This window comes from Manis pentadactyla, chromosome 8, assembly GCF_030020395.1.
Source record: "Manis pentadactyla isolate mManPen7 chromosome 8, mManPen7.hap1, whole genome shotgun sequence".
Classification (NCBI taxonomy): domain Eukaryota; kingdom Metazoa; phylum Chordata; class Mammalia; order Pholidota; family Manidae; genus Manis; species Manis pentadactyla.
In genome coordinates, this window is record NC_080026.1 from 47800205 (window position 1) to 47825578 (window position 25374).

General features: G+C 43.4%; 2 protein-coding genes across 9 annotated transcripts in view; one reads left to right on the plus strand and one right to left on the minus strand.

Annotated features, from left to right (window-relative positions):
* The window catches only part of C8H1orf131 (chromosome 8 C1orf131 homolog), a 36815-nt gene extending 18349 nt beyond the window's left edge, over nt 1-18466 (minus strand). For 2 of the 4 annotated variants that reach the window (XR_008998847.1, XM_057505724.1), the window contains exons 1-2: nt 18050-18465; nt 15870-16216 (exon numbers count right to left, since the gene is read on the minus strand). Coding sequence is in view for 3 of the 4 variants with exons in the window: in XM_057505724.1 (XP_057361707.1) it covers nt 15870-16216; nt 18050-18335 (633 nt within the window). In the remaining variant the exon portion in view is untranslated. Of the gene's footprint in view, nt 1-15869; nt 16217-18049 lie in introns of all 4 variants that reach the window. The other 2 variants (XM_057505725.1, XM_057505723.1) reach the window with 2 other exon arrangements.
* GNPAT (glyceronephosphate O-acyltransferase) overlaps nt 18240-25374 on the plus strand; it is a 52069-nt gene continuing 44934 nt past the window's right edge. For 2 of the 5 annotated variants that reach the window (XM_036909418.2, XM_036909419.2), the window contains exon 1: nt 18240-18470. In XM_036909418.2, coding sequence (XP_036765313.2) covers nt 18393-18470 — 78 coding nt within the window. In that variant the 5' untranslated portion in view covers nt 18240-18392. Of the gene's footprint in view, nt 18471-21849; nt 21988-23370; nt 23463-25374 lie in introns of all 5 variants that reach the window. The other 3 variants (XM_036909420.2, XM_036909421.2, XM_036909422.2) reach the window with 3 other exon arrangements.

Consider the following 25374-nt stretch of genomic DNA (forward strand, 5'->3'; position numbering starts at 1 on the left):
GTAGGAAAAAAATGTTAAAGTCTCAAAGTTTAGAAAGGATTTATAATAAACCAAGAAAAAAAAGATGGTGAGCAAGAGACCCCAACGTCTCTGTCTCACACACTACATGTAGGAAATTTTGTTTGGTAGGAGTCTAGAAAAGGTGTTTGGATGGGGATTTTAGAGGGTGAAAAATGTTTAAATAATTCTTTCATCTTCCCATCCAGCCGTTAGAATAATGGCTAACAAAACTCTCTTGAGTTGACTATTTCTTACAGGAACATTGGCTTTGTAGAAATGATGGAATTTGGCCAGTAATTCCCAAGAGAAAATGAGACTACAAATGACTGTGCATTTGCAAATTATGTGACTCTTTACATCAATATATCCAGATTGTGGTTCCCAACCCATAGAACTGACCAGAGGCTTGAGATTTTAAGAAAACTGTTGTCAAATCTGGCCAACAATAGCGGTCACTGTTCAACTGTGGCCCCTAAATCCAGACACAGGAAGTAGGCCGTAAAAGTTGAGCACTATCTCCCTCATGCGGCTGCTGCCTGCCAGTGGGGGCGTCCTGCAGCTCCTCAGTAGGGGCATGAGGGAGGAGACAGAGCTCCGTGCCTTCCTGCAGCTCTCTGAGAGGGGCTCCGCACTGCCCTCTACAGGTCTCCAGTTTCTCCTTCAAGGCGAAGTTGTCTTTGGCTTCTGTTTTCTCCCACCCTGTATTTTGGGTATGTGGGTAAGTCAGTCCCTGAGTGTTCCCACAAAAGTGTTCTGTCAATGTGAGGAGCCCTAAACTGAGCTCCTGGGGTCAGGAGGGAACAGAATGGGTAGGCAGCAGGGAGGTGTGGCAGGGCCCGGTGGGTAGGAAAGCTCCAGTAAGGCTTGTGTTACTAACTGTGCCCCTGACTGTGAATCCTCAGCCACTGGCAATCTCTACAGCACTGTGTATCTACTGTCACATAAACACTGACTCCTGACCAGCCTGCACATCGAGTATGACAAAAGAGGTTATACCAAGGAGGGTGACTGTCATGCTCTAGGCATATGGCCTGGCTCTGTGCTGAGTCAGTGCATCATCCACATTTCTTGACTGAGATTCCTGGCTTTATCATTGTAGGGAAAATGTAAATTCCACAGCTAAGATCTTCACCTGATCCTAACCTACTAGCCCACTGCATACATGCAATGATGTAATACATAGCCTTTGCAGAGGCGCACATGCTTGCACACCAGTTGGTGATAAGCCATTATTGCCTGTGTTGCCATAAAAAGAGCTCCTTCCACCTGGTGCTAGGATGATAGCAGAGGCTGGAGGCAAGAATGAGCTGGGAGAGGAGGCCGAGCCTGGGGCAGAGGCAGAGGCTGAGATGGACTTGCTATTGTAGACTGCCCTGGAAGCGAACAGGTTTAGCACTTGACCTGCCACAGTGAGAAGAAAGCTTTGTATACATCCCTTTTTAACCCCAACGTTCCATTATTTCTTGGTTCCACCAAATCCAGAGTGTTGGAGCTGAAATCCTCTTCAGCCCAGAGCTACAATCATACCTTAATTAAGATCATGGACAGCATGGCCGATGCTGTGGGAGTGCGCTTTCACTTATGCATCCCAGAAAGTCTTACATCCTGTTCCATGAGTGGAAAAAATGCCATTTACTTTGAAGTTAGGATATCTTTTTATCGGCATGCACATCTGTGTGTAAAACTGTATGTAATATTTCCAGAAAATCTCACCTGGCTTTAGTACATCTGCATATCAATAGGTGTTCAGAGGTCAAAAGAAGTATGGCTTTAGTGCATTTGCATCATTCCTCAGGGGTAGAGAGAAGTTCATCTCTATATCACTGGGTACCTGGGCAATGGAGAGCTTATCTGTACCTGAGAGGTGAGAGGGAGTGCTGGGTTTTGCTTCTGCTGGAGCAGGAAAGAGAGAAGCCTCAGACTGCAGTTTGTAAGCAATAAACAGATTTTAAACTTTATTTCTCCCTTTGACTGATTTCCTCTTCCCGGACTTACAACATCTAATTTATTTACTATGATAAACAGTAATACTACTTTTAAAAAACAAATGCATTAAATCTTAAGGATTTCAGGATGTTGCTCTGAGAGGATGCAGGGGTTCCCCACTCTGGGCAAGTTCACTATAAAGTCGATGAGACTGAATAACAATGGAATGTTACCGGTTCAAAGGGGCTCAAACCAAGCTTTATTCTCATGGCAGTCACCTGGCTATGTACAAGCGGCAAGCTCATTTCCATCTCCTGTCAGGCTAGAGCCTTTGCTCTCTCCTGTTCCCCAGCATGAGGCTCTCTTCTCCTTTCCTAGCACTGAGGCTCTGCGGCTTCCCTCTTCTGCTTCTCACTCCCCTCTAGGCTCCCTAAGCTATCTGCTTCTCCTTCCTGCAGAACTTTGAGGGCCCATCTCTATGATGACTGGCAGCCTCCATGCCCAATTACAGTCCAGGAGCTTGTCTGTTTCTTTTCCAACCCTCCTGTGGGCCTACACACCCGTGACTGACAGCTCACTCCAGGTGGCTCTTCCACCCGTAAACAGTTTTCTGCCAAGGAGTATGTAAGCAGTCTTGTATGTATACAATGGGAAGTATTAGACTCAGAGGAGGTGAGAATACTGGCCATAAAATTTCCATTTTCTCTACACACAATCATATCCAAATCCTCAAAAATAAATCTTATGTATTAAAAAAAAAACTGTACCTTTTACAGATCTCCAAAATTCTATGGAACATTTACTTCCTTTTCTAAAAATTTAAATAGTTCTTCCTCTTTTTCCTTCCCCCAAAATTTCTTTTAGGAACATCGGATTCCTAACAACACTAGAGGTATCACAGATGCCCTTAGGCTGACCTGTTACCCAGAAGACCAGCATGAGAACGGAGCAACTGGCTTCATAGACTACCCAGTGCTTCCATGCAGGCCTCTGTTCATCCTGTCTGTGAGGAACCTGGGCTGGGGCGCTGTGTAGACCAAGGGCAAACCCTGGTGACAGGTCCGGCCAGACATCGCTATCTTGGCATGACCCCACTATTATCTAACCTTAATTTTTATTCTTAGCTTTAAAACCAGTACATTATTCACAATGCATTCCTGATTTAGAAACAATCAGTGGCTTCCTGTTTTCCCCCTTGTACTCACTGTGGTAGGAGGCACTACTACCTACAGACTAGCAGGTCCTCCTCCACTTTCAGAACTGGGCTTCAACTGCCTCCTGAAGTCAGGCAGGGCTACATAACTTTCTTTGGCCCAAGAAATGTGAGCAGAGAAGAAGTATAACCATTCTACATGGAACCTGTAAGAGAGATTCACCAACTCCCCTTCTTCACCAGAGAACTAAAAACCTTCCAGGTGGTGCAGCCTTTGTTATCCTGGGTCTCTAGATGAGGACAGTGAGGAGCAGAGTCCTCTGCCCCTGCCAATGCCAGGAGACATGTTACATGCAGAAAATTAATTTTTGCCCTTAAACTACTGAGATGTAGGGACTATTTATTATCAAACCATGGTCTAACCCATTCTAATAAAGCCTTACTGTCCCACACACAGGAGAGAGAAATGTTTGGAGATTTTCAGAACTTGTATGTTAGGCAATGAAGAAAGAAGTAAGCTATAAAGCAGAAGGAACACTTTGGGAGAAATGTGTGGGTGAGGGATGAAGACAGGTAGTCCACCAGGCTTGATGAACTTGTCTATGGACTGATCTGCTAACAAAAACAATTTTCTCCTGTACCAGTTAGATTCTTGTACTCTATTAATTCCACTGTCCCACGTTTGTCTAATAGGGAGTACACACTCTCTTTTTAAAATGCAAGCAGTTCTAGGAATATTAAGAAATTTATCCAGATCCTATTGAGTGCAAATACTTCAACTAGATTACTTTCTTCCTAATGCTTATCTCATCCTGGACATACAAAGAACAGGGAGAGTGGTACAAAGCAATAAAGTGAATTGAGATACTTAGAAAACTCAGAAGATTTTACGTTTTAGAAAGTTAATACAGTGAATGTACTGTATATTAGATACCATTTCCAGTGTGGTCCAAGATAGCAACTCATAATTAAGCACATTCATATTTCTGTTAGGCAGAAAGACAGAAATGAGTGGGATGAAAAGGAGAGAGGGTCCGCAAAGATGACTCAGGGAGTTGATCAAATAGAGCCAGAAAGCCAAAAATGACTTAGAGAGTTGATCAGATCAAGCCAGAGTCCAAGAGTGACTCAGGAAATGTCCAGAGTGCCCCAGATAAGAAACATCAGAGGCACAGGCACAGCACAGACCCTGTCCCCATTTCACCAATCAGAACAAGTCTAGAGAGCTGACAGCTGTCAATCAAGGACCTCTCTGCCCTGCCAAAAACCATATAAAAGCCTCAGAATGAGCATCTATGCCTGCCTGTCTCACCTTAGGCAGGCCCGCTCTGTGACTCTGTGCAGAGTGTATTAAAACTTACTTTGTTTTCTTGACTTTGGCCTCTCATCTCACTGTATCTGACTTCCTTGCAACACTGAGCCGAGTCCTTTCTTTCCTAACATATTTTGGTGCCATGCCTTGGAGAAAGCAGTGGTAAGTCACTCTTACTTTCATTTTTTGTTGGGCAGCCATTCTGGCCAAAAGACACATGGGTTGGCCACACTAAAATGCCATTAGGGCACGCTGCCACTAGAAGACTCCCATGACAGGATAAGGTGATCGCAGATCGGGGACAGAAGCATTAGGCTCCCAGCCACCCGCAAGACATGTGTGCAACCAGGCACACAGTAAATCACACCCATGTCCAACCCCTGGCCGTCTCCCAAATAGGTTTTTTTGCTGCTTGACACTATCTCCTTTCCAGTTTCCATTTGGTTGAGCCACCTTCTGGCTCCCACAAAGACCTGCCAGCTTTGATTTCCACTGTCTCCAGCTCTTGAGATCACCTCAGATCATGGTAAGCTCCCTTTAGCCCTTCACTAGGAAGCCACAAGACTAGTCCTCCATATCCCACTTGGAGATGTCTGAGGCAGGATGCATTAAAGTCCTGGGCAGCCAGCTGTGCCAGCATCTCTGGGATAGACCCTGGGATGCTGGGCTCTCTAACCAATTCTGCAGGACTATAGTCTTTCAGTCCTCCATCCTGTTGCTGGAGAAGTCCGAAACAGGAATAGATTTCCAGATCTCGAGGCGCCAAGACCTCTGCAATAGACCCTGGGACACTAGGCTCTCTAACCCATTCGTTTCTTCCTAGACAGGCAACCAGGAATCCATTCTGGCTACTACGCCACTGGGCTGTATCCTTTCTCATTGGTCACAGATAGATGGAAAGACACTTAAAAAGAAAAGACTAATATTCTTTTGCAACACAGCCTGGCCCCAATATCAACTAGGAGACCAGGAGCAGTGGCCACTTAATCAAACTCTTAACCTAACACCCTCATGCAGCTTGACCTTTTCTGCAAAAAGCTGGGTAAATGGGCAGAGATCCTATATGTTCAGGCTTTCCTCTATCTTAAAAGCCAAGAGGATCTCTGCTGGGCTTATGAGTTAAAAAGTCCTCCCAGCCTTCTCTCTGCTCCACTGCCTGCTTTACTTCCACCCCAGGACCCAGGACCACCCAAGGGCAAAGTATCACAGCCAGCCCCACAGGGCCATCAAGAACAGGGTCCTGGGTACTCAAATCTGCTCCCAAAGGCACCTGCTAAGGTTCTTCTATTAGTAGAAATGGCAGGTGGAGAATTTGGCACAGTGCTAGTTCACAAATCTTTTTCACTAAGTGAATTAAAACAACTTAAAGCTGATCTTGGCAGCTATACTACCAATCCAGATAACTATATTGATCAATTCCAACAAATCAGTCTAGCTTATGACCTCACCTGGAAAGATATCCTGATAATCCTGGGGCAGGCAGTCTCTGACCCTGAACAAGAGAGAGTTATTAAAGAAGCCCATAAATGTGCCAGTAGCCTCCACTTATCAGACACGAAATTTCCCAGTGGGGAAACAGCTGTCCCCTCTACAGATCCTAATTGGGATTATAATGATAAAGACAATATGTGGGGAAGAAACCACTTCCTCTTTTGCATAAAGACAGGGATAAGGAACACCAGGCAAAAAGTTATTAATTATTCAAAAGTTGCTGCCATTAGTCAGGAGCCAGAGAAAAATCCTGTCACTTTCTTAGAAAGACTGAGAGACACCTTCACTATATATACTAATCTGTATTTAGACACATGAGGGACAAGTAATTCTGAGATAAATTCCTCTCACAGTCATTATCTGACATCAGGAAAAAAATTACAAAAACAGATCCAGACAAACCCTAATAGCAGCATAGATGAACTCCTGACCATGGCCAATACTGTGCTCTGTGGCCATGATGAGGAAGAAGAGGCTAAGGCTCAGGAAAAAGAAAAGAGGAAGGAGACCCAACATACTCAGCTATTAGCCGCCCTTGCGGCTCAGCCCATGTCCAGAGGCTCACCAGGTCCTCACCAGAATTCTAAGAAAAGTAGTAAGTGTAACGTCTGTCATAAGACTGGACATTGGGCTAAGAGCTGTCCTAACAGAGATAAGCCTCCACAGTCTCCCTGCTACAAATGTAAGGAAATGGGTCACTGGGCTGCCCTCTGCCCTGTGGGCCGCAGGGCCCTCAGGCCATCAGAGCTGCCCATGGTCCTTGAGCTCCTTTCACAGGAATGAAGAGGCCCTAGCTGGTTGGCCCCAGTCCATGACATCAACACCACTGGAATAGAGCCTAGAGTAAACATGGACATGGCAGGTAGGACAATTTTCTTTTTAACTGACACCGGGGCCTCCTACTCTGTCCTTAATTTCTATTCCAGACCCCTATCATCTCAAACTTGTGAACTTGTATAGTACTCGGACTACTACTCGGCCCTTCACTCCACCCTTAGGATGTATCCTCCATAGCCATTATTTTTCACATCCATTTTTAGTTGTAAAAGAATGCCCTATTTCCCTCCTGGGGTGAGACATACTAGAAAAATTACACACTAGGATGATTTTTAGCTTTTCTCCAACCAGTCAGACTCCTCTCCAACTCTGGTTGTTCCCAAAACCCCTTCATCAGCTTTTCAGAACTGGGAACAGCCTATTAATCCTGAGATTTAAGGGAATCCCAGGAAGGGCTAAGTATGCCACCCCAGTAGTCATCTAGCTCAAAGATCCAACTAAGTTTCCTAGCCAAAAACAATATCCTTTAAGCCTGAGGCTTGTAAAGGCCTCCAGCCTCTAATTTCCAAATACCTTAAACATGGGCTGCTAGCTCCAACTAATTCACTTTACAATTCTCCAATCCTGGCCATCAAAAAGAAAGAACAGACTTATCGTCTAGTCCAGGATCTAAGAATTATCAATGAGGCAGTTGGGCTTCCCCACCCAGTGGTTCCTAACCCATATTCTGTATTAGGAGCTATTCTGCCTGACACCTCATGGTTTACAACTCTAGATCTCAAAGATGCTTTCCTCTGCATCCCCTTAGAAAAACAGTCACAGTCACTATTTGCTTTTGAATGAACCACTTCAGAAAACACCTCTGACCAACTAACCTGGACTGTCCTCCCCCAGGGGTTTAGAGACAGTCCTCATCCATTTGGACAAGCATTGTCCCAAGACTTAGCCCATCTGCACCTGAACAGTGGGGGCACACTCATACAATATGTGATGACCTTTTAATCTGTTTCCCCACAAAACAAGACTCCATCAATCATACCATTCAAACCTTTAATTTCTTAGGTGAGCAGCAATATAAAGTTTCAAGGGCCAAAGCTCAGTTAGTACAACAAAAGGTCACTTACCTGGGAATAATCCTTACTCCAGGAAAGAGAGGCCTTTCTCCACACCAAGTTCAGGCCATTATTTCCCTTCCCCAACCTAATACCAGCAAACAACTCAGGGCTTTCCTAAGACTAACAGGATATTGCAGGTTATGGATCCCAAATTATGGACTCATTGCACAGCCTCTCTATGAAGTCCTAAAAGGAAAGGATGATCTAAACCTTTAGACTGGGGACCATCACAGCAAAGAGCTGTAGATCTGCTTAAGGACCTGTTAACACAGACCCTGCCTTAGGACTCCCAAACCCAGCCAGGCCATTCCAACTGTACTCCCATGAAAGACAAGGAGTGGCCCTCGGAGTTCTAACTCAAAAATTAAGCCAAACTCACCCACTTATTTTCCATTGAAACCAAATTTCTGCCTCAAAAACCAAGGAGTCATTTTCTTATGCAGATTAAATACCTATTTGTGCCTCCCAGCTAACTGGACCGGGACCTGTACCCTAGTCCATCTGGCTCGAAACACTGACATAGTCCCCAATAACCAATCACTGACCATTCCTTTGTCCTCTCACTAAGAGCTAAATGAGTTATACAGTTCATTCCTCTTTTAATAGGCTTAGGAATCACCAGAGGACTAAGCTCTGGCATAGCTGGACTATCTTGCTATTACCAAAGCCTGTCCAAAGATTTTTCTGACAGCCTAAAAAAAATTGCCCAAAGTATTTAACTGTTCAAAATCAGAGAGACTCCTTAGCAGCAGTCACTCTTCAAAACAGTAGAGGATTGGACCTCTTGACTGCTAAAAAGGGAGGCCTATGCCTCTTTCTAAATGAGGAATGTTGTTTTTATGCTAACCAGTCTGGCCTAGTTAGAGACACTGTCCAAAAGCTTTCTGAACGTGCCTCCAGAATCCAACAACAACTATCAAAATCCTGGGGCAACTGGTCCCAGATTTGGAGTTGGGCATCCTAGCTGCTTCCCTGAAGAGGACCCCTACTGATGCTTCACCCAGTCCTACTATTTGGGCCATGCTTACTAAATCTCTTAATTAAATTTGTTTCTTCCAGACTAAAGTCCATCGAGCCCAAAGTCCTGTTGTCATGAGGATTCAAGCCCTTGCCAACTGATGAATCAGCTTTCTTCCTGGGACCCCTAGATGGACACCCTTACTGTCCTAATCTCACCATCCCGACAGTCAGCAAGCAGAGGGATCCAAATGACCAAATTGTCCCTCACTAGCAGGAAGCAGCCAGAGCAGTTGTCACCCCTCATCCAATGATTTGGGTCTCAACTGCTTGAGGGGGGAATGTTAGGCAGGAAGACAGAAATGGGTGGGCTGAAAAGGAGAAAGGGCCACCCAAAGATGATCAACTGAGGGAGTTGATCAAATAGAGCCAGAAAGCCAGAAATGACTTAGAGAGTTGATCAGATCAAGCCACAGGGTCCAAGAGTGACTCAGGAAATGTCCAGGGTCCCCCAGATAAGAAACATCAGAGGCACAGGCACAGCACAGACCCTGTCCCCATTTTACCAATCAGAACAAGCCTAGAGAGCTGACAGCTGTCAATGAAGGACCTCTCTGCCCTGCCAAAAACCACATAAAAGCCTCAGAATGAGCATGTATGCCTGCCTGTCTCACTTTAGGCAGGCCTGCTCTGTGACTCTGGGCAGAGTACATTAAAACTTACTTTGCTTTCTTGACTTTGGCCTCTTGTCTCACTATATCTGACTTTCCTGCAACACCAAGCAACACCGAGTCCTTTCCTTCCTAACATTTCTGTGGCCACATCTATGAACATTAATGCCAAATGGAACAAAAATAATTCTTAAGTCTCACTTCAGTTCAGGTCAAGTTTTGCTGCCAAATTACAAGAAACTTAAAAAATAACAACAAAAAAAACTTGTGATTTAAAAAGCTCTGGGGTTTGGGAACTGCAGACCTGGGGCAGTGGAGCTACTGCTTAAATACAGGCAAATACTTGAACCTCTAGGTATCAATCTCTTCTGTAAAATGAGGACAGATCACATGAATTTTATGGATTCAGTGAGACAGTGAATTAGCCACTGAGTATAAATAGTCACTTGTACACAGTAAGCACCCAGTAAATATTAGCTATTATTAGCAACCTGTTACATGCTCAAAAGCAGTCTACATGGACCTCAGACCAGGCCACAGGATCCAAGAGCCCCTTCGATGATCTACAGCACACTCTTCTATTATTTCTATTATGTCTTCCTATCCCTTTTCTATGTGGACCACAGGGGAGGCTAAGGTTCATAACATGGACCAAGGCTAAGGGTGGAGAAACACCATCAAGACATATCCCTAAGGGCCAAGCAATGGGTCAGTTTTAAGCTATACATGACACTTTTGTTTCTTCAAAGCACAGGAATTTTCTCCCTCACAGGCAGTCTTGCACTCATTCCTCCAATCACAAGTCCAGATCACTCCATTTTGAACCTGGACTACTGTGATAAACTCCCCACTCAATCCCCTCACTACTGCTGACCTATAACCTGCTTACCATATAGGAGCCAGAAGGATCTTTGTAAAATATAAATCACATCACCTCATGACCTTGCTGAAATTTCTTTAGTGGCTTCCCATGTAATTTAAACTAAATCCAAAGGCCTCCCCATTGCCAACAGGACCAGCCATGTGGGGGCAGCTGTCTGCCATGTTCCCTGGATACTGCCCCACTAGGCCCAGCAAGCCTCTCTACGCCACAGGGCATTTCCAGAGCTGCTTCCTCACTGCCTGTAGCCCTCTCCTCGGCTCCCGTCACCAAGACCTTTACCAGCCTGCCTGATGTCATCCCCTCAGAGTCCTTCTGGCCACTCCATTGAAGGGCATTTCTGCCTATTACTCTCAGGACCCTATTTCTTTCCTTCTGAGTGTTTATAACACTTTTTAATTATATTATTAATGTACCTGCAGTCTGCCTGACTCCACCAGTGGACAGTATATTCCACAAGGGCAGACGATTCCACCTCATTCACTGCGGGACCTCCTGAGTCTAGCAAACAGTAAGCACCCAGGTATTTGTGGAATGAAAAAGTGATCTCTTACTACTTCCTGACAAACTACTTCTATAATCAGTGTTTTTGTGGGACAGGATCAGGAACTTTATTTGTAGGCTAGACATTTGGAATGTGTAAAATGTTATATAAGTGGTGGCCAAGTTCAAAGATAAGCCCCTTAAAAGGGGTTCTGATCACCAATCCAATGCAAGGAAGGTTCACCCACACCCAACAAGCAATGCTCCTGTACCACCTGGGTGCTCTGCAATTCAACTCAGCTTTGACACTATCATCAGACCCCACCGGTAAGGGGATCAGTTCCACAAGACTGCCCTGCACTTAGGATACCAATTGCAAACCCAGATTGTTACCTGTACTTCTGACCAACTGCCTACACACTGGAGGTTCCCAGAACCCCCTCCTCGGGTTCAACTAATTTGCTAGAGTGGCTCACAGAATGGAGGAAACCCGTTTACGTACTAGATCACCAGCTGATTACATATGGCTGTAATCAGGAACAGCCAGGGCCCCAGGAAGGGGCACGGGGCTCCCCCTACCTCCCGCTTCAAAGCACACCACTCTCCCAGCACCTTCAGGTGTTCACCAACCCAGGAAGTTCTCCAAACCCTGTCCTTTTGGGGTTTTATGATACTTTGTTATATATGCATGACTGATTACATCACTGGCTGCTGACAGCTGTTTCAACCTGTAGCTGCCCTCCCCTCCCCAAGAGGTCAAGGTGTGGGACTCAAAGTTCCAACCCTCTCATCAGAAGACTGGTTTTCCCAGCAACAAGCCCCACTGAGCTCTTCCACTCACTTTATTAGCATAACAGAAGACACCTTTACCATTCCCAGCACTTAGGAAATTCCAAGCTCCTAAATTTCCAAATTTTAGGAGCTTTTTTGCCATAAACAGTGACAAAGGCCAAATATCTACTTTTTTCTTATAAAGCATAATACTGCACCCACGAAAAGCTGTTTTAATACATAATGTAATTTAATCACAGTATTGATGGCACAACTCTAAGCTCTGGGAAAAGGTCACTTTCTGGGTTCAGGAAAAGCCAGATGAATGGCTGTCCAACCCCTTAGAACCTCTTCCAGACTCAAGTACTCTTCAAAGACAACCAGCAGACTCTATGCAGGCTCATTATTGTATTATGTATTTTTGCTATTCCATGTCTGTCCGAACTGTCTTGTGATGACTTGCAAACTTTCAGAGAGCAGGAGCCACAACTATAGTTTATCATGTTAATCAAACTCTTAGCACGGCATTAAGTACGGTAATTACTCCCAACCGCCTGGCAATTCTTTACCTGGCATTCCCTATATTCCTGTGTGGCATTCCAGGATATGCCATAACTAGATATATTCATTTGTGTTTATTTACATGTTGCAATGTCAACATTCTAAAGTCTTTTTATGGGCATATACGTTTTTATTGTGTTCATATCTGTCTCCTTAGCCACACACATTTACATTTTCAAAGGATAGGTTTTAAAAACGAGGAAGGGCAGAAACCAGAGACAAGTAGATAATGTAACTAAGGTTGGGAAGTCCAAACCGTATTCTACAAAATAAACTGAGGTTCTAGAGAACAGCCAACTACAGTCACAAAGGGATCGTTTGGAGCCAGAGGAAAAAAATTCAATAGCTTGCTGCAGATACTCTATTACTAAGAGATAGAGAAGTGCAGACTCATTTAAGGCCAACCTTTTTTGTCCCTTCTATTAGAAAGAAAATCTTCCATTCCAGAAAGAAACACAGAGCATGTAAGAGGAAGCTGAATCCCAAGACATCTGAGGAAGCAAGGGAGGGTACCTAGATGCTTCATGATGACAGTTCAGTTCTCCAAATGCAGAATTATATCGCAAAGCAGTACTTCCCAACTTTTTCACATCACAGCAAACACAGAAAATACCAGTATTTGTACTGTACCCTGGGGTAATACCAATGGTTGTAAGCTTCCCCAGCAGGCCAGCCTGGGGGCTCAGGCTGCCCCAGGAGAAGGAAATCCATTCCTCGGCCTGCCTATAACAGTTGCCAGTGGCCTAGTAGTTGGTGCTGAGTTGGAAAGCTGACACAGAATCCTAAAATAAAGGTAGATATGATTACAGAATGCACTAATAATCTTTGAGGAAGAGATGCTGGTGAGCTTGACATGCGGTGCTACCGGAACTGCAGAAAAGACTGCGTAGATGATTTCTTAGGCCATACGGAAGAGGCGGCAAACACTGGATCCTAGCATGTGTCTCACTCACATCACAAAGAACAGTGCAAGACTAACTACATTGGTAGAGGGTTGAATTGTAGTCTCCAAAAAGGTGTGCCCATGCCTAATCCCTGCAATCCGAGAATGCAACCTTAGCTGGGAAAAGAGTCTTTGTAGTGTAATTAAGTTAAGGACCTCATGATGAGATTCAACCTCGATTTAAGGTGGGCCATAAATCCAGTGACAGGTATCCTTCTAAAACAAAGGCAGAGGGAGATCTGAAACTCAGACACACAGGGGAGAAGAGAGGCAGAGTTTATAGTTATGCAGCTGCAAGCTAAGGAACCCCAGAGCCACCAGAAGCTGGGAGAAGCAAGGAAGGAACCCCCCCTTTCAGAGAGGAGTGCAGCTAAGCCAACACCATGACTTAGGGCTTCTGGCCTCCGGGGCTGCAACAAAAATAATTTCTGTACAGCATCTCTAGGACATTAATACAATCCTCTTTTCCTTTATAACAGATAAAAGTTTATAAGACATGGGAACACATAGAATAACTAGATTTTTGTGAGAATTTGACAAACCAACATGGTATCTTTATGAAAAAGTCTGGATAAGCAACACCTTCTCATGGACTGAATTTTGAGTCAGACTTACAAATTTAGTCTGAAAGAGACTGTTGCTCAGTGGAGTCAAACTGCTTTTCCATCAGAATATAAGTTCCTTAACTGGATTATTGTCTAACCCCATACACAAAAGTAAACTCAAAATGGATCAAAGACCTGAAGGTAAGTCATGAAACTATAAAACTCTTAGAAAAAATGTAGGCGAAAAACTCTTGGACAAAAACATGAGCAACTTCTTCATGAACATATCTCCCCAGTCAAGGGAAACAAAAGCAAAAATGAACAAGTTGGACTATATCAAACTAAAAACCTGTACAGCAAAGGACACCATCAGTACAACAAAAGGACATCCTACAGTATGGGAGAATATATTCATAAATGACATATCTGATAAGGGGTTGACATCCAAATTATATAAAGAGCTCACGCACCTCAACAAACAAAAAGCAAATAAGCCAATTAAAAAATGGGCAGAGGAGCTGAACAGTTTCCCAAAGAAGAAATTCAGATGGCCAGCAGGCACATGTAAGATGCTCCATATCCCTAATCATCAGAGAAACGCCAATTAAAACCACAATGAGATGTCACCTCATATCAGTTAGGATGGCTACCATCCAAAATACAAACAACAACAAATGTTGGCAAGGATGTGGAGAAAGGAGAACCCTCCTACACTGCTGGTGGGAATGTGAACTAGTTCAACCATTGTGGAAAGCAGTATGGAGGTTCCTCAAAAAACTCAAAATAGAAATACCATTTGATCCAAGAATTCCACTCCTAGGAATTTACCCTAAGAATGCAGGAGCCCAGTTTGAAAAAGACAGATGCACCCCTATGTTTATCACAGCCCTATTTACAAGAGCAAAGAAATGGGAACAACCTAAGTGTCCATCAGTAGATGAATGGATAAAGAAGATGTGGTACATATACACAATGGAATATTATTCAGCCATCAGAAGAAAACAAATCCTACCATTTGCAACAACATGGATGGAGCTAGAGGGTATTATGCTCAGTGAAATAAGCCAGGTGGACAAAGACAAGTATCAATGATTTCACTCATATGTGGAGTACAAGAACAAAGAAAAAACTGAAGGAACAAAACAGCAGCAGACTTCCAAACCCAAGAATGGACTAACAGTTACCAAAGGGAAAGGGATTGGGGAGGATGGGTGGGAAGGGAGGTATAAGGGGGGGAAAGGGGGCATTCCGATTAGCACACATAATGTAGTGGGGGGGAGGCATAGGGAGGACATGGGAAAGGCAGTATATACAGAGAAGACAAGTAATGATTCTATAGCATCTTACTATGCTGATGGACAGTGACTATAATGGGGTGTGTGGGGGGAACTTGATAATAGGGGGAGTTTAGTAACCATAACATTCAAGTAATTGTACATTAATGATATCAAAAGAAAGCAAATAAATAGGCAAAAATCTCTTAGACATAAAAAAAAAAAAGAATAAAAGTTCCTTGAGAGAAAGTAGTCTTGTCTATTATGGTATATCCCAAGGTCTAGAACACTGGCCAGAAATAGTTTTGTTGAATGACTGTCTTTCCTCTGAGCACTATCAACAGGAAGGCTTATGAGCATAAATGGGTTAACCTAGCAGGCTTGAGTTTATAAAACCCTGCACAGTCCCAAGAAAGCCTTATTTTTGTGCTGGACCCTCGGCTGGCTCTTGGGAATGGAACATTAGAATATTCTGCCTAGTAAGAGTGTTTTTGCACACCTGAGGCCTTGAGCCATGCTGTACTAGGTCTGCCCAGATAGCTTATACTAACAATGTGATTTATGGTGAAAACCCGATTTTTCTCTGGGGCTGTAGAACTTGAATAACTAAAGTCAGTCAATAGGCCTATCTAACTGAACCCCCAACAAACCCCTGGTCACTCAGGCTGGGGAGCTTCCCTGGTTGGTAACACCTCCCACATTCTATCACATATCTTCACTGGGGAAACAGGCATATCACATGCAGCTCCACTGGGAGGGGACTCCTGGACACTTGCCCCTGGTCTACTCCAAACTTGGCCCATGTACTTTTGACTTTGCTGATTTTACTCTGTAGCCTTTTGCTAGAATAAATTGTAATTGTGACTACGACTATATGCTGAGTCTTGGGTCCTGTGAATGCTTTCAGCAAATGCTTTGAGCCTGGGGTAGTCTTGGAGTTCCTGACACAGTCTATAAAATCTAATATTCAATATCAGAGTTTTCACCATATAAATTAACAAATTCATTACCTTTGTGCTACCATCTGGATCTAGCTTCTGTCGTCTTTTTTTATTTCCGCTGTGAAATTCTATCACTTCTACTTGCCCCCTGTTGTTCTTCAAGGACGTGGGAGATACTGTAGCACTAGAGACTTCTGGTCCTGAGGGATAGCCCAGGGGGGTCACAGCAGAAGCACACTGCAGCTCTTCTCTGAGCTCCCTGAAGAAGCAGGTAGCACTTTTCCTTGGGCCTCTTACATGAGAACCAGGTAGGGGAGTGAGTTCTGCTGTCAAGGCCACTGGAGTCCCTGTATCTCTCTTCTTGCTTTCACTTTTCTTTCTGACCCTTTTCTTACCTGCTTCATCTTCTGTCTCTCCTGTTTGTTCAAGCACAAAATGGAAAAACAAATATTTTTATCAAATCATTAAATCATGTAAACGCACTTGTATATATGCCACAGCTATAAACACCTAGAAATACACACAAAGAAAAAACTTTTTCTTCAAATAAGATAGTATTTGCCCAATTTATAGAATCCAAAATGCAGTCATATTTTCCTGGGTGATTATGTCTTTAACTCTTACTCATACAATTATGTGAACTGTCAACTTGGTCCTTACTAAAAGTGTCATCATGGCAACAGTCCCAGGGACTTGTAATCGCAGCTAGCTGACAATTTGTACTAAAAACGTCTGCCACTTCAGCTAGTGTTTCTTTTTAACACTTTCTAGGGTTACAGGTCAGTTTCAGTTTTCTTTTTATGCATTAAGATTGACTTAAGACAACAAGCTTAACTTGGAACAACTTTATTTTCTATTAAATTCCCATAGCTCCTCTTTGTTTCACCTGTTCTAACTCTGAGCAGTCATCTAAAGGTTCTGACAAGAATTTGAGCTCTCAGAGCCATCTGAGTATCGGCTGATCACTTAAGTTTGCTTCTATTTTCTTAGTCTTTCATTCAAAAAAACTTAAGAGTCAACTAAATTTTGGCATTAGGGATACAGAAAGGAGTAGTTAACAGCCCATGCCTTCAGAGCTCCCAGCATAATTTCCAACCTGTGATGACATAAACTATATTTAGGATTTTGCAGAAATCATTTTCTCCAGATTTTAAACTTCCTAAGGTCAGAGACTAAGTCTTCTCCATCTTCCAATATTCCCAACAGCACAGAGGTACTCTGTCCACAGCGTAAGTCAATACAAGTGCGGGGTCTGGAGCTAGACACTCTGGGGCCTGGAACCCAGGCTCTGCAGACCACTAGCTAAGTGAACATCAGTTCCTTTTTTAACCTCTAGTGCTTGTTTCTGCATTTGTAATAATGGGATTAATGACTATTTCATAGGGTTGTTCTGAAAACTAAAAGTCAATACGTGAAAAGCAAGTAATACATGGTAAATTATAATTTTTAGTTGTGATTTTTGCTGTTTAAGTGAACTTAAAATTGAACAATGACTCCAAAATAAAATAATAGCTTTTACAACATGACACTACTAATTCAAGACATTTGTTCCGTCCTGAAGGTCACTAATGCCTAACAGTTATCTTTGGCGCCTAAACAAAGGATGTCACCTTCCCTGGGGAAAGTTTTTTGGAATGTGCGGAACTGTTTTCCTGCTGAAGTGCCAGGTGGTAGCCAATCTTTGACCTTTTTTATTTTCCTTTTTCCCCATCAAAATTAAGGACAGCACAGGTCGGCCAACTTAGAGGAAGAAAAGGTCGTGGAAAACATCATGTGAAAACGCTCTAAGTCCTTGGCAAGCGACACAACGAAGGATGTGGCCCCAAGGTGACAAGGTCAGGAGGGCCTGGAGGTGGTGTCGGGGAAGGGAGCTACCCAGAGGTCCGGGAAAAAAGTGAGAAGATGGGTTATTTTGAGAGCCCAAGGTACAGTGTGAATCATCCCGTTTGCGTCTGAAAGCCTCGATACTTCGAACAATCAACTAGGTTGGCCCTCACACTGAGGAAAAGTTGGGAGGTTTGATTCCCCAAGAGTAACCCAACAGGGTCTGATCGTGGAGGCTAGAAAGGTGAGCTCGATGGAGGTGCTGTGTGCGGGACCCATTCTCGGAACCCGGCGACAAGCGGAGAGGTGCTCGCCGTGCAAGAACCTTTAGCCTGAAAGCAGAGGCCGGTCCAGTTCCGGGCGCACAGTGGACCCTCGGCTCCTCAAGTCCGCTGTCCACGTGGGCTCTGTGGCCCTGCACTCACCAAAGTCGTAGAGGTTTCTAAGCAGAGCGTCCAGATGTGTCTGCGAGCCGGGAAACACGGACGTCCCAAGCTCAAGGTCCTGCGCCATGCGGAGTCCACCGCGAGACGGCCCACTTCCGGAGTCCGCAGGCTGCGCGCGCGCTCCAGGTCCCCGCGCGGCTTCCGTCCTGGCTAAGATGGCGGCGCCCGAGGTCCCCGGGAGCGGCTGCAGAGGGTGCCACCGCCCTAGGCGAGGTGGGGCCTCCCAGCGTAGAAGAACCGCCCCCGCCAGCGCTACCACCACCATCGCGTAGCAAAGAATCCAGACTCCGACCGGGACCGGGACCGGGACGGCAGCTGCCCCATGGATTCTTCCAGTTCATCCAACTCCTGCTTCTCCGTCAACTCCACCAGTCCCGGCGCTGTTGTGCTCCTCTACTCGGTAGGCTCACGGGGGAACGAGGCCTGGGGCGGGGCCGCCAGAGAGGACCCCTTTCCCCTGGTGTCGGCTTCCTACCGGCCACGACCCTTGGCCCGAAAGAGTGGATCCCGAGACTCCGGCAGAGGGGTTAGGTTGTTGACTTGGTTTCCGAGGTAACGGTATATGGCCGAGAGTGTACCTGTGTGATATGCTTTTAGAAGTTTCTGCTGGGGATGGTCCGCCTGGTTCCTTTCCCCTCGTTCCTTCTTGTTTCCTCCACCAGGCGCCGGGCCTTCAGTAAGCTCCTGACGAGGAGTGAGGGGTGAGAATTGGATCCGGCTCTCTCCAGCGAGTGCATGTGGGCTGTCTTGAGCAAATCCCGTCCTTTTTGCTGCTGTGATTTTAATTGGAGAAAAAATATTTGGCTTGTCTGTGGGCATAGAGTTTTTAAGACTTTTTAAGTTTTTATTCTAGGACGATTTGGAACTTCTGGAATTTTGTATTGCATTTTTTACTTTCATCTGCCGTTGTACTTTTTCCACAAATCGTTTTGGAAGACAACTAATGCCAGCCAGCCTTTCTCCAGTTTCCCTTCCACCCCCAACTCTCCCTCTCTCTCTATTTTACCCACTTTGCCAACAGAACGTTTTTGTGAAGAAATTATGAGGTAGAAGCTTTGTAGCTTTCAGAATTGCACAATCCTGGGGCTACTGATTTTTTTTTTGCCACTAAATTAATTTTTATCTACTTTAGGAGGAAATAAAAGAATGCATTTTAAAAGAATGTTACCTGTCTTGGCAGTTAGTGCCAGTTTCTGACTTAAATATATTTATTTGTGTAGGAATGTCATAACAGAGAGAACACAAAGAGCACGACAAACAAAAGACCCTGCTTGGAAAGAGAATACATATTAGGATACCAGTGTTCTTTGGAACTTGGGGAAACTTCTGTTCCATCACTGTCCGGAGCTCTGGGCTTATAATTGCTGTTAACTGGCTGCTTCTCTTAGACTTGTCACTTTAATCCCTCTCCTCCGTGACCTTCTCACGCCACAGTTCTGTGGTGGAAATATTACAGCCTCATTTTCTGGCATAGCATGTAGGGAAGAGGGTTGCTATTTAGATCTGACTCACCTTTTCAGCCCTAAACTAGCTGGAGAATTAATTGATTTCAATTTTCTACTCGTGCATTAAAGAAAGGAATGAATTTTTTTGTTTCCCTGTTCACCAGTAGTTCTTTAATAATAAGACTTTTGGCAATTTTTTCACATGAAAAACTAAGGCAATTGCATGTGAACTTTTTCTACATCTGCACTTGGACAGCTTGCTTCTCTTGTGACAGCAGTCTACTTTCCTGATAACCGAAACTTTTTCTTCCTATTTCTTTTTCTGATTGTCTTTATTTCTTCAGCCACACTGTTACTGTGCAATACTCTATCTAATCTGAGAGTAGTGTTTTAGAATATTTAAGATACTGCTGGTGTAGCAAACATTGCAACAATGGTTACCTACAGTGTCGCAGTCATTAGTCTCAATAATAATAGGGAAGTTAAAGATCCAGCCCTTAACCTTTAAAGACTTCAAAGGAAGTCATGAAAGTAAACAAATGATTACAAATAAGCAACTGAAGAATGCACAGTATGTTGTGGGAGTAAAGAGTAGGGGTACGTGAGCTTTTGGTACTCAGAGAAGGCTTCTAAGAGAAGGGGACACCTGAGATGTGAATGCGAGGTGAGGGAGAGGAAGACTGCCCTAGGCATCAATGTAAGAAAACCACTCCCTTCCATGTTTGAGGGAACCAAGTAGTTAGGTAAAGGTTCAATAAAGGGGGCATGAGAAACAAAACTAAGGAAGTAGGCAGAGGTATTTCCTCAAGGAATTTTAGGTATCATGTGTACAACATTCTTAAGGATAAAATCTTCACTTTGTAGGGGACCATTTAAGGATGATCAGATTTGTATTTTGCACGTCCGAGAAGATGACTAGGTTTCCGGCCTTGTTATTTGTGTGGATTATCTCTCACACTTAAATTGAGACTGCAGAAAGAAATCTGGTTGGGAAAGAATGTGATGTCATCAGCACGGAGCTGTTAGGACACTACTGCAGTAACCCAGAGAAGTGATGAAAGCCTGAAGTAAGGCAGGGCCAGTGAGCCTGGGGAGAAGGGAGAGAGGTGAGCTTGTATGATATTTAGGACAGTTGAATGTGGTGGCAAGGAACAGGAGGCTGTCTGAAGTTGACTCCTGGTTTCTGTTGATTTGGCCACTGGGCAGATGATGATGCCTTTTTGCTGATAGGAAATATGGGGAGGAGCAGGTTTAGTCAGATGGTATAATAGTAATTCCAGTTCAGGATGTGTTCAGCTTGGGATGCCAAGGCAAAATTAATGATTTTTTAACTTGTGGTTTATCATATTAATGGACCAGACACATCACGAGCTGTTTGGAATTAACCAAATAGAATTAGAAATATGGTGCCAGAGCAAAAGAGGAAGGTCTGGTCTAAATATATGTAAATTTGGCAGCATCATCAAGTGGTTTGTATCTGAAGGCATAGGTCTGCCTGAAATCTTTCAGTGAAACACAGAATGAAGACTGGGGAGGGATAATCACTGGTGTACCCACAACCCAAGCTTTTGCTTTCTGTTAGAATCTGAGTGAAAAGTCTGGACTCCTTACAGTGTCCTTCAAGACCGTAGAATCAGGCAGCTGCTGCCTCACTGATTTTATTAATCTTGCTCACTGGGCTTCAGCCACACTGGCCTTCTGTTCTTCTCAGGCAATGAGCTTGCTCTCCTCAGAGTGCTCACAGCCCCCTCTGTGTGGCATGCTCTGTTACTTTGCCTTCCTGCCTTTTTAAAATGAGGACCTAGCTCAGACATCACCACCTCAGAGAGGCCTTACCATTTAATTTAAAGTAGTTCTCAAGTCACTCTTTCTCATTAGTATTTTCTTTATATTCTCTTTCTGGTGTTATGCCACAGTAGTCTCATACTAGCTCTCAAAGCTGATTGCTAATTTTCATGATGTGTGCAAGCCTACTGTTAAAGCACAGCCATTAGTAAAAATTAAAGATGAAGTTTTATAAATTTACAATTAAATACTGTTAAAAACAAAAGTAATAAAAACCCAGCACTTCCTACTTATTATACTAAATTTTTCTTTTATCTATGCTCTTGCGGTGATTATATCTATCACACTGTAAAGTGAAAATCCTGTGTAACAGTGGCTACTGTGCATATTCAGTGAGCAGCTTGAAATCTGCTGTGGTGGAAGTATATATACCATAGAAATAGGCAAATTCTATAAATCAGAGCTCTCCAGTAGTTAATTTACCAGCATGCTACTGGTGGAGTACCTAAGCGAGTTTAAGTTGTTTATTGTTGTCTGTCTTTCCTTAAGGGATGGTAAGCTCCCTCCGTGCATGTGCCTTAGCTGCCTTGTTCATGCTGATTCTCAACCTGTGGAACAGTGCCTGGGACATTGTGGGCTCTCAGCAGTTATCTGTTGAATGAATGAATCCTCCAGAGCAGTTGAAAAGGAGGTACAAGGAAAGGATGTTTAGCTATCAATCAGGAGATTGAGAAAGATTAAGATGGGGAAACAAACTGGGAGGGAAAGTACTTCACCTGAATCTTCCTACTTGGGCTCCTCTTTGTATTGTGGTCCTGGGTACCTGTTAAGAATATCTAATGATAGCAAACGATTCTCCAGTGTGGTATAGAGACAGCCAATTAATGAGGAGTAACATTGGACCCTGGCTGCAGTTGGAGATCATTTAGAGTACTTTTATCAAAAATTCTGATGCTTGGGTATGACTCACAAACCAAATTCATCAAGAATCTCTAGGAGGCCTAGGCATCAGCATATTTTTCATATTCCCCACTCGCCCCAGCCCACCCCACCCTACACTGTGATTTTAATGTACAGCCTGTATTAAAAACCACTGGATTAGGCCTTAGGTTGAGGCCAGACTGGGAGAAGTTTGAGCTTCAGCCTGCGAACACTGGGGAACCATCATCAACAGGGTTCAAGACGTAGCTTCATGCAGTAAGTCGTTTTTCACTCTCCAAACAATGATTGAGCTCCTACTAGGAGTTGAGAATACAAAAATACATAACAACACATTACTTACCAGACAGGAATTTCATGGTCTTGAAGGGGAGATACCAAATCCAGGTTTAATGAAGTATTTTCAGTGCTGTCATGAAAATGTGTTGAGGGTTCAGCAAAGACTCAAAGGAGATGACTGGTTTAGTGTAAATTAAGGGGAAAGTCAGGAAATGGGACACAGAGGAGGTGGCCAGCAGCTGTGGTTGATGGCTTCTGTGTTTTCCATGAGTGAACAGTGGGGGAGGGCCCTCCCCCATATGTATTTATTTATATATATATATAATTTTAAAATATATTTCCATGTGGCATATATAAACATACACTTAGAAATATATTATAAATATTTATATATATATTTTTTTCTCCTTGGCAGATTCTGATCCTTTTCTCTTCCCACCCCCAGGACCACCGAAAGGGAAGACTCTGAGATCCCTTTTATCCCTAAAATTATATAATTTATGTAATGATGGTTTGTTGCATTGTATGAAGTCTGAGTATGTAGAACTGTATATTACTTAATGAGAAATGTGAAATTTGAGAAGGTTCTGCAGCCTTATAAGCAAGAGTATGTGATATGTTACAATGACTGCTGACCAGCAGTGTGGCAGTTAGAAATATTTTTCCCTCATAAATTCTCTTATGTTTCATATACATGAGCATAGAAATGTTCATATTTGCATATTTCATGTTTTATATGCTACCCTTTTATATTTAAACTCAAGCGCCCTTTGCTTCTATTTATATTCTCATTATGCCTAGTTGTGGTCTCAGTTTAACATTCTGTATTTTTTCTGTTACCTCAACATTTAGTTATTCAGTTATTGTCCAATTATGGTGTATTCCAAACACAGCTAGATGTTGGAAATACAAAGAGGACACGAGCTGTCCTGCCTGCAAAATAAGTACGTTTTAGTAGGGAGGCAGACATGCAAACAATTACAATGTTACGGGATACATAACCTAGTAGATGTATGTAGTAAATTAGGCAAAGAAGTCCTAATGAGGAAGGTGGAGTAAGTCCATCTGAGGAACTCAGGGAAAGTTCTCACAGAAGAGTGATGCCTAAGCAAGGGTGACAGAGGGACAAATGAGCATTCCAGGCAGAGAGCTGAGCCTGGGGAAAGGACCACAGGCGTACCAGTGAATAACTTGTGTTGGGGAAATGCAAGTTACTCACTGAAGAGTAGGCCAACAGTGGGTGAGTCCAGAAGGGAAGGGAAGGCCTGGAGATAGAGGTTCTCTAATGACACCAGAAGTGGAATAGGCCTTATTCCGAAGGAAGTGAGGAGTCACTGAGGTGTTTTAAGCAGTGAACCATTTGGTCAAAATCATGTTTTGAAAAGAACACATGACGGCGTGGAAGACTGATTCAAAGGCGACAAAGCAGGCAAGGAGAGCAGTGAGGAGGCTGTTGTGATGGGAACACATGCCGGTTGTGTGCCTGAGGAGACATGATACACTGTGAAAGGCCACGTTAAGAGGAGTGGGTGAATGGGAAGTAAAGTGTGAGGGAGCTGGGGTCTGGAACAATGCAGAGGGTTGTAGATGGCACAGCGGGTGTTGGTGGAGATTTCAGGAAAATAGGTTGTAGGAGCGTACAGAGGATAAACAGGTTCAGTTTGGAAATGGCCAAAGTGAAGTGTTTGCAACTAAATGTGTACATCAGGAGCTCAGAGATGGGAGAACTGAACAGGGCAAAAGGTTCAGCAGTACGTGTAGTTAGTATTTTAAACCAGTTGGGTAGGTGAGGGTCCTTAGCATAGCATATGGAGTCAAGAAAAGCGGGTTGAGATACTAACATATTAAGGGAAGTGGGGGAAAGTAAACATATGTGTAGTTTTGAGGGAGAATTACCCCTCCCAGGTGAGAACCACTGGATTAGAGGAATGAGGTGAATTTTCTGCTATGACAAAGAGTCATGAATTAAAAACCAGAGTAGAAAAATTTCAGGGTGGTTGGAGGTAGGAAAGGAGGGAGCGTTTGAAAATGGCATCATGCTGTGGAGAGGTCTAAGAGGATCACAACTAGAAAGAGGCCAGGTTTTAACAATTAAATTAGAAAGAAATAATGTTTGTTACACTTTTTTTAATTATAGCAATGAATGAAAAATAGTGCAAATGTCCGACATTAAAAATAATGTGAAAGAGATTCAAATGACTTGGAGGAGTGTTTTCGACATTAAATGAAAAGAATCAGGTGGCCAATTAAAATGTGTGTGTGGCAGGGGAGGGGAATGTGTCTACATGCATAGAAAAAAGCATTCCCTAATATGATATCTGGATCATTGGATGACAGGCAATTTTAGTTTTCTTCTTTCTGCTTTACTGTATCTTCCAAATTCTTATAATGTACATCTTGTATAAATTCTTATATATCACTTTGGTAATAAAAAAATTATTTTAAGAAGTTAGGTGATTATGCAGGCACTAAAATGTTTTAAAACATTTTAATATAGAGAAATACTCATAATTCAAAAGGCACGATAAACCATTTGGTATGGTCCATGTTTTGAATAAAAAGAGTATTTCTTAGCTGTGAATGAAAAAACATAGGAAGTTTTAAGAGTAGTTATTCCTCAGATTTAAAATTATGGGCAAATATATTTGTTTATATATCTACAAGTTTCCAAATTTTCCATAATTAACCGCAGGTTTGTGGTTAGGAACAACATCTGTGAAGCCATAGGTTCAAGTTTGAGTCCTTTCTCTGCCCTTTGCAAGCTGTGGGACCCTGGGTGATTTATTTCACTTGGTTTCTCCGTGAGAAATGGGGTGATGCTAACAACTGCTTCACGGGTTTGTTGTGAGGCTTGTT